This window comes from Parasteatoda tepidariorum, chromosome 2 (assembly GCF_982258835.1).
Source record: "Parasteatoda tepidariorum strain Cologne lab strain chromosome 2, Ptep-v5.0, whole genome shotgun sequence".
Classification (NCBI taxonomy): Eukaryota; Metazoa; Arthropoda; class Arachnida; order Araneae; family Theridiidae; genus Parasteatoda; species Parasteatoda tepidariorum.
Genome location: NC_141756.1, coordinates 7074967 through 7087041, shown reverse-complemented (window position 1 = coordinate 7087041; position 12075 = coordinate 7074967). Strand labels below are relative to the sequence as shown.

General features: G+C 28.6%; 1 protein-coding gene across 1 annotated transcript; it reads left to right on the top strand.

Moving 5' to 3' along the window:
* Positions 1–729: 729 nt before the first annotated feature.
* LOC107454442 (uncharacterized) lies at positions 730–7941 on the top strand. Its single transcript, XM_087156834.1, has 4 exons — positions 730–912; positions 3543–3638; positions 4298–4704; positions 7654–7941. Exons 1-3 carry the CDS (start codon positions 901–903, stop codon positions 4682–4684), a joined length of 495 nt encoding a protein of 164 aa, XP_087012960.1. The 5' UTR covers positions 730–900; the 3' UTR covers positions 4685–4704; positions 7654–7941.
* The last annotated feature ends 4134 nt before the right edge of the window (positions 7942–12075 follow it).

Sequence of the window (12075 nt, the reverse complement as noted above, 5' to 3'; positions counted from 1 at the left end):
GAACCGTTAATATTTGTTAAACCTTTCTCAGAGAATCAGCCTTTGTTCAATAACAATGAAGCAGACAATCATTTATCACGAATTATTTTCCAACTCAAACATCTCAACACGACATTGTGTAAGTTCTTAAAATTCCAAAAAAGACAAGACAGACAGAATGGGTTAAAGCTCATTCTTTCACAGGCTTCGATCATCAAATTTATTGCTCGTGTTAAACAAATCCATTTATTTTTGAATGTAAAAATTAATTTCTGATTAACGAACGTGCTAAGTTAATTCTTCTACAAAAATGGATGGGGTTCGAATCTAGTTAAGAAAGGAAAATTATATCTGATTTACAAAATTGAAACGAGAAAAAAAAAATCTGTTCCACGATTAACCTATATTTTTAGGGCTATTGTGACTAAAACTAATATCTTTTATGTGAATGTGACCCGATATTATACTTCACCAAAGATATTTCTTCAAGGAGAAAAAAAATTACTTTTTAAACTTTCGTAACTGAGGTGTTCGTAATGTGCAAGGCGTGGTACCATATGGCACACACGAATTGACTACAAGTACTTTCACTTGTTCTTTACTTTGTAACTGTATTATGTTTTTCTTCCTCCCCCCTCCGATTTCGTCGGCATGTTTGACCAGTGCTCATTTAAATGGACAATAGGATTTCTTATGGAGGCTTTTGTATGGGCATTTGTTCTACTCACAATGCGTGTTAATCTTGGTTTCGAATCAGCTTGACCTAGAATTCGAATCTCAAAGGTATCGCTTCCTATTCCAATATGTTGCCTTTCTCCGAGGTATAAATACTGTCTGCAGCTTTGGAATGGCGATATTAATTCGAAAGTGAAAGTTAGTAAGTGTGTTGTGATCCTTAAGGCTTTTTAACAAGGAAGCATTATGATTTTTAAGGTAAGATAACAATTTACTTCATATACGAATGGATACTTCTGGTCAATGAGAAAAATGAGAGATAGAAACGAAAACGGAGATTAAATCAACTAATTGAACAAAATTGTTTTAAAAGTTACTAACTTTTCAGGAATTGAATTTTTAGAAGACTTAAGAAACTAACCTTTATGAATATAGAAATTAAGATGAGACAAATAAAAAAGTTTATCTGGATTGCTTTAGATAGAATCAACTTGTTAAAAAAATTAAAATATTTTATTTAGAATAATCAGAGTCCTTTAAATGTTTAAATGATTTTAAATATATTTTTAAGGATGGGAGAAATTTTTTCTCTGATATTTTTTAAATACTTACTTTTTGATAAAATTGTTAATAGAAAGAATGGGACACAGTGAACTCATTTTTATTTTATAGACGAAGTGGAAAAAAGTCATTTAAAAGGAGAATGAACATGAATGTGTTGCATTCCTTCATGAACTCACAGAGATTTCTTTAAGGATAAAGTTTAAAAATTCTTAACAAAAAACTTTTTTTAATTATCAACTGTAATTTGAAAAGGCAGCATAATAAATTGTAAATGTTTCTTTATTCAAGTTTATATTTTATTTTTGTGTTCATTGGATGCTTGGAAAACAGAGTTAGTTTTCCCTTTCATTCCTTGATTATTTAATTATTCCAATGCTATTATATTGTCAAATTATTATATTCATTCTTACCAAAACGATAATTATTTTTAAATTTTAAGGAGAAAAACCTTTTCCAATCGAATATGTACTAGAAATGTTTTTTAAGAGTTCATGTGTTGAAAAAAAGGGGAGAATTGTTCACATTTTTTTGTATAAAATTAAATCAATAAATCCTCTGTACACTATATACACTATGGGTAAGAAAACATTTTCAAATATTTAATTTGTTGCATGTTATAAAATGCATAATATTTTGTACATTAACAGATCTTTTTTTTTTTTGCTTTCAAGAGGTTTTTTCTAGTTTTATTTATTTTTGCGATACAAAATATCAAAAAAATTGAAGATGAAGCAATTTGATTACGTTTCCATTTTGAAAACAATAAGCTTTCAAAAAAGTTAATTCTTCATCAATAAATAAAGTTTTAAGAGTTAATTATGTATTTACTTGCCTAAAAGGGTGTAAGTAAATAAATTTCAATGGAATGAATTCAGTAAATAAATGGATTTTACATGTGCATTTCATCTAGAAATTTTAAATTTGATTTTTTTTATAAAAAGTACTGTAATGTCTATAGAAAGTACTGTAAATAGTTGCTATGATTGCACTGAACTGTCAATGTGAAGAACTGGGTTCTGACCCTGCAGTGGCGACTTCAAGCCCACCCAGTTTCATATCGCTGGGTACCAGCTTGTACGAGAATTAAAAACGATCACATTGTTACAATTCTGCTGCTCGTCTCGAAATTTGCATTTACTTCCATTAAACCACTGAACTATTTTACTGTAAACATATTACTTTATTAATTTATGACTAAGCATATTTTTTAGGAAAAATTAGAAAATTATGTATACTAAAATTAAGCTCAAAAATTCGATGGAAAGTTGCGAAAATATTATTAGAGTAATTTACAATAAAAATATTTATCAGAAAATCTAGTTAAGTTTTTGTTTAATTAACATGTAATTAAAAAAGCGATGAGCTCATTAGAGGAATCGAGGAACAAAAATATCAACTATATTATAAATAAACAATATAATTTTTAAAAAAAACTTTAAAATTAAAAATAAAATAAATCTTTTATTTTAAATTTTAAAAAATGAATTTAAGAATTGATAAATGTTATCAAAACTAAAAAATTGTATTACAAAAAATTTAAATTATTTTGATCAGAAAAGTTTGTCAAAACCTTAAATTTTTTTCACTGTTTTTAATTTCTTTGAAAATCACCCGTATTTTATTCAGTTTCTGAATATTTAAAAATAATCCCCTTCAGTATCTATTTTATTTTGAGTATGCTGAAAAATCATGGAATGTAGGTCATATTTTGATTTCACAAAAGTATAAAAATGAGTTGGAGAAAATGAGCTGTAAGAGTATCAAAATAAGTTTCAGGGAAAATATAATTGTCTAATTATGCCAAATTAATTTTTATGCTAATTTATATTTATGCCTATTTAATGCCCTAATTGTTACAATCTCCCATCTGAGACAGTGCGTGGAAATTTAAATGAAGCAACTTAAAGCATATTGTGTTTTTAACGTTGAATATACACATTATTTAATCTCAAATTATATAAAGTTTATCCAAAGGAAATTTGATTTAGAAATCAAATTTTACAGCTATTATTAATAATGTATTTATCCATAGTATAGCTTTTTTAGTATGCTTTTGTTCTCAGACAATCGCTCACTGTTAGTTGTAAGTTGAAACTTTCAAAACTATCTTAAGATAAAGATAGAGATAGGGGATGAAAATATGAAATATAAAGCTTTTCAGTGCATCACTTACTGCCGTTAAAATCATTTATAATCATTAAAACGATATTTTTTAAATTTCAAAATTTACACCGCATATTTTATTCAATCCCCCTTAATGTTAAGGTGTGCATGTAATATAACCACTTTATTCATTAAATCAAATGCTTTAAATGTAATTTTAGGTTGCCCTTTTGGTTGCATTTGCTGTGGTGGCTTCAGCACAATACCACCATTACCCATCCCATGGATATGCCCACCATGATGAACATCACGATTATGTGAGTAATATTTTATTCTTTTTATGAAGGAGTTTTTAGCTATATTTCCTGAATTTAGTTATTTATAATTTTTTTTATTATATTACGTATAAACGAAAAAATATTTACACACGACTCTAAGAAATTTAAAATTATAAATTCCATTCTTTAGAATGCTTATGATTTATTTATTTATAAATTTGTTTTCTTAAAATAAAGGAAATTATTTTATTAAAATTTTACGAGTTAATACAGGTAAGTCTCAGGAGCACTGATATCTTTTAAATGGCTATATATTTTTTGATGGAAACATGAATAAAGATATTGGTATATTCCATAAATTTATTGAAACATGAAATTTATCTAGAAACTTTCAAAAGTTTATTTCTCTAAAATAAAGTATGCAAAATGGTTCCCATATGCTTGCAAATGTTTTCGGAAATTATTGATTACCTACTTCCGTAACATTCTCAATCACGTCAACAACAAAAATTACGCCAATATTTAAGTTGAATGCTCCTATGTTTCTTCTATAAAGAATCCATGACTATATCGACTAACATTAAAGCCTATCGCAGCCGCATGACTGAACTATATGCGTCTAATTTTATATATATAACTGTATGGAAAAATTCTACTAATTATTTCTAATACTAATGATAATAACCATATGTTTTCAGCCCCATGCACCCCAGCCATATGATTACGGTTATGATGTAAAGGATGATTACGGCAACAAACAATTCCGTAAAGAAACTGGGGATGGAAAAGGAGGTGTCAAGGGTAGTTATGGCTACGTCGATGCTCATGGAATCCACAGACAAGTTGATTACGTAGCTGATCATCATGGATTCAGAGCACAGGTCAAGACCAACGAGCCAGGAACTGCTAACCAAAACCCAGCTGCCGTAGGCGTCCACTCTGCAGCCCCTGCACATGTTCCTGCTCCTGTACACCCCGCACCTGTATACGCAGCCCCTGCACACTATGCCCCAGTGCATGCTGGACCTCACTATGCACCATCTCATCACATTCCCTACAGAGTACCCAAATACTCTTATTATTAGAATGTTTAAATACTACTATGGTAAGTTGCTTTATAAAATATTATTTTTCTTGTTTTTGCTGTATATGCTTAATATTACTTCCGTTGCAAGTAATTTGACTTAATAACAATGATAATAATCCCCTGTGATAATTTCTATGTACCAAACTTTTAACATCAAATAATAATGATATGTAATAAAGAGCATCCTAGTAATGTTGTCGGTATGAGTGCAGGCCATATTTTTATCATAATCTATATTTCGAGCTCCTTTCATGTATCTCTTCAAAGCATTATATGAATGTCAAGTAATTGAGGTCCCGATGAAATAACATGGTTGGTACCAGGGATGATACCTTCTTCTCGTAATTTTATGACATCAGCATAAAGCATTGCAGCTACAGTTCACAACTGACCTCGTCTAAAAGCAGGAATTTAATTAGAATTCCAGGATAAAATCAATAACTCGTAGATTTTAATTAGAGATGTTTGAGTAAGCTAAAAATTATTCGAATTACTTTCCTCTTCCTTTAATTCTTTTATACCAAACTTGAAATCATTAAATATTACATAACTAAAAGCGTCTTGGGTGTACATTTGGTTAAAAGTGCTGTTCATATCTCTTGTTGAAAGCTGTATATTATAAGTTCATTCCTGGAAATGTTTTGGCGTGTGAATAAAGTAAGTTGTGATATATAGCTACAAGTCTTAGGATGGCCATACACATAGAAGATAAGTTGTAAAAAAAAGGCAAACAGGTGACGAATTCCTATACTTTTGCATTAGGATGCGCAGAGGTAATGCGCGCATTCTAAAGCAAAAGTATGAAAATGTGCCTTTCGGTTGTCTATTACCGTTTGCCTTTAGAGTAGGTGTAATGTGTTAGATGGAGGTATTATCTCTGTTATCAACAATAAAATTTAACAGGGATAAAAACTACTTGACATTTATATTATGATTTTGAAAGATGGATCTATTACAACAATAGATTGTCATTACTTTGTAAAAAATATCAATTTGACTAAAAATTGTCTCGGCTTTTCTAATAAAATATTATTATGCATCAAAACTCTACTTAATATTAATTTTAAAAACAACTTTAATGGCATTTTTTTAAGGTTTCGCTGATAAATGCAAATGAGCTAAAAAAGGATAAATGGACTAAAATAAATTAAATACAAAAAGAGTCAAAAAAAGAAAGAAAACTGAAAATCAAAGACAAATTGTGTCATTACTAATGATCAATAATAAAATTTAACATTAAACCTAGATTCTGCATAAAGTTGATCTTGCCATGAGATTCGTACAGTTTCACATGTTGGTATGCTGAGTCTATAGGTATCCCATTGTGAGCTGAACATTTAGTTCACAGTGCTTAACTTGGGAGGACTAATCATTCCGTTTTTATTAGTAACTGAGTTTTCTTCCTTATCTACCCTTCTCAAATAATTATCAAATAATCATAAGCATTCTGCTTATCATAGAATGGTCCCTCGCGTCTTTTCGCTTGTAATTACACACAGAAATTATATGCTCCTTACAAAAAAAAAAAAAAAAAAAAAAAAAAAAACTATTGAGCAAAATGCTACTTCTAATTCACGATTCCTTCTTTTGAAGAAGTAATTTTTATTTTAAATTTGATTTTTCTATTAAACGATTACTTAATATTTGAACTCGTAGTTCATGATTCAAACTCTGATATTTCATACGTTTCCAGCGTTGGTCACTAATAAGTGAAATAGCAAAGGTCTTTGATTTTTATACACAGTTGCGTCGGCTTTTTTGCACAGTAAGTGGTTTTTTTGTTAGATAGCAAAGAAGTTCTTTTATTTATTACGGAAAAGCTTGAATGTAAATGGGAACGAAAAATAATGCACAAAGCTCATCCATAACATGAAATAAATTTATTTGTAGAAAAATATAAACAAAAATTGCAATATATATATATATATATATATCCATATTTGCATTAAAAAATATCAATTGAACCGATATTATTTATTTACTAATTATCAAAGAAATAAATATCATATTTTATTAAATTTTATAGCAAAAGGAATGTTAAAAAGCATGAAATAATAAAATAATAGAAAATGTTAGTCTATAACTCAAAGTGTTATATTTCCGATGAAAACTATTATGTATTAGTGTCTCTTTTGAATTCCATGTAGTTATTCATAAGTTTTTTTATTTTAAATTTTAATGAAAATGTCAGTTTTCGTTGCAACAAAATGAATCTTTTTTTTTTCAAAGATATCTAATTACGGTGAGTTTCATTCCAATAAATCTAGGATAGTTTCTTATGATCAAGAGCACTAAGTTAGCTAAAGATATCGAATATCTTGAAGCTTAGTTCTTTAGGTTTTATGATAGTTCCTAATGATATAGATCATTAATGTTAGCTAAGACATCTAATAACAGGGAGTTGAGTTTCAGAGGATCTGGAAAAGTTTTTCTATGATCTAGAGCACTGATGTTAGCTAATAACAGGGAGTATCTAATAACAGATATCTAATAACAGGGAGTTTAGCTCCATAGGATCCAGGACAATTCTTTATGATCTAGAGCATTAATATTCGATAAAGATACCTAATAACAGGGAGTTTAGTTTCTTAGGATCTAGAATAATTCCTTATAATATAGAACACTAATGTTTGCAAGAAAATATTTAATACAGAGTGTTTAATTTCCGTAAGATCTAGAACAGTTCCTTAAATCTAGAACACTGTTGTAAGCTCGTATTAAAAACAAAGAAGGAAAAAAAAATTCGCAAAAAAAAGTTGGCAGATCAAACAAATTATATTTTTCAATTAAAATAAGTATTTAAAATTTTATAACATGTATTTTGCTTATCGGACGTCCATTTTGGCAACATGGTTTAGTTTGGAAATAGCATTAGCTTTCTTTGTGCTCAATATCTTCGCCAAATGTACTTAAAATTAAAATTTTAAATATGTATTCAAAATTTCATAACTTGTATTTTGTTTATAGGACGTCTCTTTTGGCAACAAGGTTTAGTTTGAAAATAGTATTAGCTTTCTCTGCGCTCAATATCTTCGCCAAATGGGACATGCTGTACATGATAGGGGCTTGCATGAGGAAGCTTTTTCTGCTATTAATTTGTATCAAATCCTGGCGCCAAACTGCTTTGGTATTTCAAAGGAATCGACAAATGGTTATATTAAGCTTGTATATATTGTTTTTGTTATTATTGTTTGTTTGAAAGCAATTTTTGAAATTGTATTTTTGTGATTGAAGCATGTACACTTGTAAATAAACTTTTCTCTATGAAGTTTAAATGATATTTTTTGTTAAATTTAAGAAAAAGAATCTGTTTCTTTTTTTATTTTTAATAAAATTGCTGTATAGGTTATATGATATTCGTTCAGGAATATTGATTTTATTTGTTAAGGTAAACTCCTAAATTTTGCACTTTTTAAAATAGAGTCACACAAAACCAGAATGATGTAGGCATAATGAAAATGACATAATAAAAACATATTTAAAATTAATGGAATACTGATAAACACCATACAGATTAACTTAGTGATAAATCAATTAATCACTTGTCAAGCTTTATTATATTTTTAGAAAATAAATTATTTTTGCATCTTCATAAAAAAAAGAAAAATGACATATTGAATAATATATTTGCGTATAATACATAATTCAATTACCAACGGTTAAAAAAATCAATCAAGTTTTTCAATCAAAAAATACTCACTCTAAATAATGATTAAATACTTTTAAAAGATGCTTCCTCAGAGGAACATTTAATATATATATATATATATATATGTATATATATATATATATATATATATATATAAATAAAAGAAAATGATTTTATAAATAATAAATATTTTAGCATGATATAGGAGATTTTGACATCCATTTTGCAACACTTAAACGCATCGAGGTTAATGTTAAATGAGGATGCGAATCGGTTGATGTCATAGGTTGTCATCATTGGTTTTGTAATAATTGTAAAATGTAACTAAATTTTGAAAACCAGAGTGAGAAAGCTTTGTCAAAAAAGACAAATAATAAATTTAAAACAATGTTGCGAACACTATTCTTCCGTTTTTTCTTATACTGTTATAGATTTATTGAATAATTTATTATTGTGAACTATTTAAGGAAAGAATATTAAAGTGACACCAATAAACCTATACAGGGCATAATGTTTTAAAATGCATAATTTGCGTAGAAGTGTTTGCATATTAAAACTTCGACTCTGCGTTACATTTTTTTTTATTTCGTTTTTCCTTTTGCACCAAGCATTTCCTTCATTTTTTAAAAAAAAGAACGGTGGTTATCTTCTTGCAAAAAATAGTTGTATCATAGGCGATTCATGCTTAGGAGCTATTTTATTAATATTCATGTTTTGATCTTATGTCAATACATAGTATATTTTTAAAGCTGTGGCTGGGCATTAAAAGGCTTTCCAATGTATTTTATCCACATTTTAAAGGAAAACAGTTATACACATTGCGCTAGAAAAACATGAGACAAAATTTTGTTGATAAATTAAGGCAGGTTAACAAAAGCAATATAATAAGATTTCTTTTTTGCCATATTGTGTGTCTAGATTTGTATCAACTAGGTGATGAATTCAGAAAGTAAAACTATCAAAAAACAGTACATATATTTTCAGCAAAAATGAATATCATTTTATAGTTTCTAAACAGCAGTGCCCTCTGTTGACAAACTATTAAACTAATTTTAATAATGACAATAATAAATATTTTCTGTTGCTCTAGCTGACTGCAGAAATGCCTACATCTATTTTTATCGATTTGTTTCTTAATTGACTTTTTAAGATTATTGATTTCTTTTCGTATACCCTGTATGATTATGTATATGGTGGATCCATCTAAAAGAAATTCAAAATATATTTCAGGCCAAATTACAGGTGTCCAAGCTTTTTCAATATTCGACATCCAGTAATAGGATGTAGGCCCACTAATTAGGCGTGTAAGAAAATTTTTTCTTATAAAAAATTGAATAAATGAGTGGATTTAGTGGTAAAAATAGGAATCACAATTTCAATAAAATAGTTAATTAGTTATGCTTGTATAACTAGATGATAATTTATATCCCCGTCATCGACAGAGAAGATGTTTAGGGGACACCGGATTTAACCCCCCCCCCCAAAAAAAATAACATTCGGTATCAACTCCACACCCTTCACTAAATTACTGGGTCCGTAAATTTCAGGTAGCGTGCCTGGTTCAGTACCGTAATAGAAAAAACGTCATTAATTAGAATTAACTGATTAGTATGAGAGAGGGAAAAGGGTATTTAGTGATAAAAATAAGAATTACAACTTCAATAAAATAGTTAATTGGTTATGCTTATATGACTAAATGGTAATTTATACCCGTTCTCGTTAGAGAAAGCCAAATTTGCCCCCTCAAGAAATTGAAATTATTTTACAGGCTAATTATTTAAAATCCTTTTAAAGTAATCCTTTTCATACTCAGATGAATTGATTATAAAATAAATCATTAAGTAATTATTATAGCATCATTATTTTACCCTATCATAAAATAAGGCATCATGGCTGATTTCAATTTGAGTTGAGAATGCCTATTAAGCAGGGAATGAAGTTTTTTAAATAGCGAGAGTGGGTGTACTTGTTACAATGTTACCTTTATAACAATGTAGTTGTAACATTATTGTAATTGCTCAAGTGGAAATGCGTGAGGCAGGTAAAAGGAATTTATGCATCTGGCATCTGAAAGAATACTAAAGTTTTTCAAAAAGTTACCAATAATTCTTACACTTCAGATGAAAAAGGAAAGATGGAGCACAAGAGGCGAAATATTTTGATAAGTATTTGAATATTCACCTTTTGTCAAACACTAAGAAAAAAAGTATCAGAACTAACAGAATACGGTTAAATTTTCCGTGTTTCTGGTTCTATGGGAGCATCAAAAAGCTGGGAAATATTCACTGCAGGTCTTTGGTAATAATTTTAGTAAAATTAGCAATAAAATATTGGTTTTTAAAATGCGTTAAAATTTGTAAAATTTTATAAAATTTCCCAATTTTATCAGCATGCCTTAGAGCTGGGCATAGAAAACATTTATTCCGTTAAATTTACTTTAGGGTTTCGTATTTTTAACTAAATGTAAAAATAAGAACTATAATTTTGAAAACCGAAATTTCTGAATACCGAAATTTAACATATTTAACATATACCGAATTTAACATATAATTTAACATATACCGAAAAACCGAAATTTAACATATAAACGAAAAAATTACCGCTAAATGATTTAAATATCGCTTATTTTGATTTTATTAGCGGGAATTACGTTTTGTTTTTTTTACAAAAAATATTATTACCACGCAGTACAGTAATCTCTCTAGAATATTTTTTTCACTAATGTTTTTAATAACGCTATTTCGTGACAAAATTTGAGTCAAGAATAACTAAATGCTGCTCAAAGATTTGTGAGTCGTCATAAATGCGAAAATTATTTCCGAGATATCATTTAAGAGGACTGCGTTTAATGACAAAGATTTCACCATTTTCACCAATAATGATAATTTATAAAAATTTGAACCAAATTACAGTAATTAAGAAGTTTTTCAAATCTAAAAATTATAACTGAAAATAAATAATCCTACAAATTGCTTTAAACTAGGCAAATTTGAAATATAGTTGAGAGTACTGAGTGCAATTTTAATCAGTCGATTGATTTAATACGATTAGTTGTTGTCGTATACCATTTGTCAATACTGACAAGCCTATTTCAAAGTCAGAGCGGTGTGCTTCTTCTTGTTTTCCAGTGGCACCATCAATTCGACGCCGGTCACACACATACGTCACAGCCCGTTTTACAGAGTGGGCTCTGTGACACACCCATAGTAATTTTGACCTGAACCAGAGCATGATCAGTTTCCAATCTCGTACCCCCAGAGGTAGAGATTTGTTATGGGAAGACAGGAATCGCTGTCAGGAACCGAACCCACAACCTCTTGGATCTTGGCCTAAGGCTATCTCGGTCCATATTTAGCACCATATGATAACTAAAACTGGATTTAATAAATTTGATAAGTCAATAACTTCGCCATTTTTTCAAAAAAATTGAAATTTTTATTATGTTAAATGTAAAATAGATGCCACGTTGGTATTTTCCCTTTAAACTTGACGTTTCTTCAAATAAATAAGTTTTTTTTAAAGAAATACAACTTTTTTAAATAAAATCTTTTTCACTTTATCTATAAAAAGTAAAATAAAAACAACCCCTTTCGAAAACGACTTTTTTCAGATAAAAATTTTATTTTGAAGCAAGAAAATAGTGAGCGTGATTGACTTATGAAATAATGACTTTAATGTTAATATTAGCAATTTTTACGTTTCAAGTCTCCCTTATATGATCATTGAATTTTTATAGTAAA

Coding starts and splice junctions, on each gene's coding strand:
- LOC107454442 (XM_087156834.1), top strand. Junction 3,639..4,297: donor ATGATGAACATCACGATTAT/GTGAGTAATATT, acceptor ATATGTTTTCAG/CCCCATGCACCCCAGCCATA.